This window comes from Tupaia chinensis, unplaced genomic scaffold (genome assembly GCF_000334495.1).
Source record: "Tupaia chinensis unplaced genomic scaffold, TupChi_1.0 Scaffold000097_1, whole genome shotgun sequence".
Taxonomy (NCBI): Eukaryota; Metazoa; Chordata; class Mammalia; order Scandentia; family Tupaiidae; genus Tupaia; species Tupaia belangeri.
Genome location: NW_006159559.1, coordinates 10,273,586 through 10,276,812, shown reverse-complemented (window position 1 = coordinate 10,276,812; position 3,227 = coordinate 10,273,586). Strand labels below are relative to the sequence as shown.

The 3,227-nt window shown below is 36.2% G+C and overlaps 1 protein-coding gene across 2 annotated transcripts in view; it reads right to left on the bottom strand.

Annotated features, from left to right (window-relative positions):
• Positions 1-3,227, bottom strand: part of ORC3 (origin recognition complex subunit 3) — a 74,653-nt gene that overhangs the window by 48,583 nt on the left and 22,843 nt on the right. For both annotated transcript variants that reach the window (XM_006143411.2, XM_014585888.1), the window contains exon 8: positions 1,118-1,277. In XM_006143411.2, the coding sequence (XP_006143473.1) occupies positions 1,118-1,277 (160 nt within the window). The remainder of the gene's footprint in view (positions 1-1,117; positions 1,278-3,227) is intronic.

The window sequence follows — 3,227 nt, the reverse complement described above, 5'->3', positions numbered from 1 at the left end:
AAGTCGGCAGATTATCTTCAGATTTTTTATATAGGCAGTATAAAATACATCTTAAAAGAGATGAATATAGAATAATTTGTAAAAGGTCAATACTGAAGAATCATATTTCTGTTTAGGTAGAACATTACAGTAGTAGATATGGAAAATTTTTCATATTTATTTGTTGTCAAGAGCAGCATAGGGGCCAGCAGGTACCATAGTAGTTAAGGTGCTGGACTCCAAAGTGGCTGATCGCGATTCAAGTCCTGAACCCAGAAGCTTGAAAATCATACCAGGCATGTGTGTATTCATGCCCAAAATGCTGACAGGAGAATGGAGGAGAAGGGACATGGCCATTGCCCCTCAGGGATAATATCTCACTTTCCCTCTCTCTGTGTCTGTCTCTCTCTGGCAAGTGTACACGCTCTATGGCAAAACCTAAAACAAAACAAAACAAAACAAAACAAAACAAAACAAAACTTCAAATGATCAAAATATGAGTTGAAACATATTGTTATAAGAAGTCTATAAAGTCTGTAAAAATTTATCTTAAAAACCTAAAATTTTCAGAGTGGCCGTGCAGAACAGTGGTTAAGCCCTGTGCACAAGGAGCTGGATCCCACATGATCAACTGTGTTTCAAATCCTGGCTTCAGCAGTTTGAACACAACAGGTGTATAAGTGCATATGTGCCCCAAATTCTGACAGGACGGGGAAATGGAGAGAAGGGACTACAGTATGACCATGCCCTATTGTCAGGGTACTTTCTCTCTTGCTCTCTGTCAAGTACACACACCTCAGGCAATTAAAAACAAATGCACAAACAAACACAATGAAAACCCTATAATTTTCCACTGAATAGAGATCCATAGATACATATAGATAAAATAATACTTTTCATAAAGTTTTATATTTTATCTGAAGAGAATGCTATACAAAAATCACTGAAACTATAAAGTACTATAAAACCATTTAAAAATATATTAAAATATGTGTAGTAATATGTTCAATATAGTACTCTGAGTGACACTAAGATTTATCATTAACATTTATATTTATAATCTATTTTTGACATCTTGACAATTTCTTTTCATTCTATTTCACTGGCTATACTTTTTTTTTTTTTTTTTTTTTTTTACCTTATCAAGTACTGTAGTCAGGTGCTCCTTGCAAGACAAAGACTGGAACAGTTCTATACACAATAGAGATGATACTGCATGAGGAAGCAACCGGTGGATGATAAGAGGAGAAGTGGCGATTCCAAATATGAGTATAAGTGGAAATTCATGTAGATGTTGACTAGTTCCAGAGAAAGATACAAAAGTGGAATTTCTTTAGCAAATATGTTTCAATGCATCATATTTCAAGAAAAGAAAAAACTTCAATGCCTATTTTATAAGATACTGTTAATGAGTATCACTCCAATTCTAATTTTCCAAGTCATTCATTTTCTTCTGCTAAAGTAACAGAAATAATTACTTCCCAGATATTCTTGCTCTGATACCAATCAATCAACAGATCATTTCATTTTATGTAGAAGAACACAGAAATTCAGAAAGGTAAAGTGCCTGCCTCTAAGGTTATACAATCTCAAGTGTTAGAAGACGTGTTAGACACCATTCAATTTAACATTCACATTTTTCACCAAAAATGTGAGCACTGTCTAGTTTTCCTCACAGCTAGATATATAGCCTATGCTTTAAGAGTTCAGTGACATGAAGCACATTAATTTTCAAGGTAACTTACTCTGTTTATGGACATTTCTAACAGATATTATCCCACCCAGCTCTAACAGCCAACAATTAGAACACTTGTTTTACATATCATGTAAGACATTTTTTAATAGACATTAGTAAAACATAGTAACACCCATTCATTTCATTCTTAATTCAAACATATTGAATGTGATTTGTTCCTGGCATTGCCACAATAAACACAATGGACATCAACAAAGTAAAAAGCACCATCTCTGAGGGCTACTGCAGGCCAAAGTCTTTCCTATCATAGTTGGTAATTTCACTTCTCTCCCATTATCTACTGCATTTCAAATATTTGAGCTTTGTGATGTTCCATCTTCAAAGAAATAAAGTATCTGGACTCTGGACTCACTCACTGCTTTAAGCCTTTTTTTTTTCTTTTGATAGGTAAAGTAATTGTAAGTCTAAGCTCCAAAAAAGTGCAGCTATTCTCTCGCTACTTTATACTGTGTACTTTCCTCAGACAGTAAGCCATTCAAGTGAGTATAAGAAAAGTCCTAGAAAGCTAGCCTCATGGCCTAGTGGTTAAGACAACTGGATCCCACATGGCCAATTAAGGTTTAGATCTTGGTCCTGGCAGCTTGAAAAACCCATGGAAAATGCACGTGCGTGCATGTGTGCCCCAAATTGAGACAGGATGAAAAAATGGAAAAGGGACTGCAGGACGACCATGCCCCATTGGGGGGGGTACTTTTTCCATCTCTCTGTCTCTCCATCTCTCTCTGGTAAGCACATGCACCCACTGGCAATTAAAAAAAAAGTCCTAAGATACAGAACTCTTAAAATTAATGGAAAAACAAAAGACAATCTCAAAATTGAAACTGTAGGTACATTAGTAAATTACAGCACAATAAAGCTTAGGCAAATGTAGCCATAACTACTATGACAAGCTGACATACAGAAGAAGCCAAAATAAATCTAGCCTAAAAATTACATCATGGAGAAACTATGTCACTGGATTTTAAAATAGGATTAGTTATTTTAATTCTGAGTCTCACAGGATTGCCTTGAAGACCTAATGAGATCATGAAAGCAGTTTTTCAAAAGTATTATACAGATATAAGATAATTTAACTTAGAAATTATTTTTGCTCTATGAAACAATATGCATGCAACTCAGAGCCTTTAAGGATGACAGGTAACAGAAAGTAAGACCTGTTAAAAATATCTCAACCTGGGGGGACCAGCAGTTAGCATAATGGCTATGTCGTTGGACTCCCACTTAGTCGACTGTGGTTTGAGTCCTGGACCCCATGGCTTAAACTCACACGTGTGCGTGCGTGTACGTGCGTGCGTGTACGTGCGTGCATGCCCAAGATCACAAGAGGAGAATGGAGGAGAAGGGACTGCGGTGTGGCCATCCCCACTGGGGGGATGATTTCTTGCTTTCTGTCTCTCTGTCTTTCTCTGCCTGTCTGGCAAGCACACGCGCCCTATAGCAAAAAAAAAAAAAAAAAAAAAAAAAAACTCCCAAAAAAAAAAAAAAAAAAAAA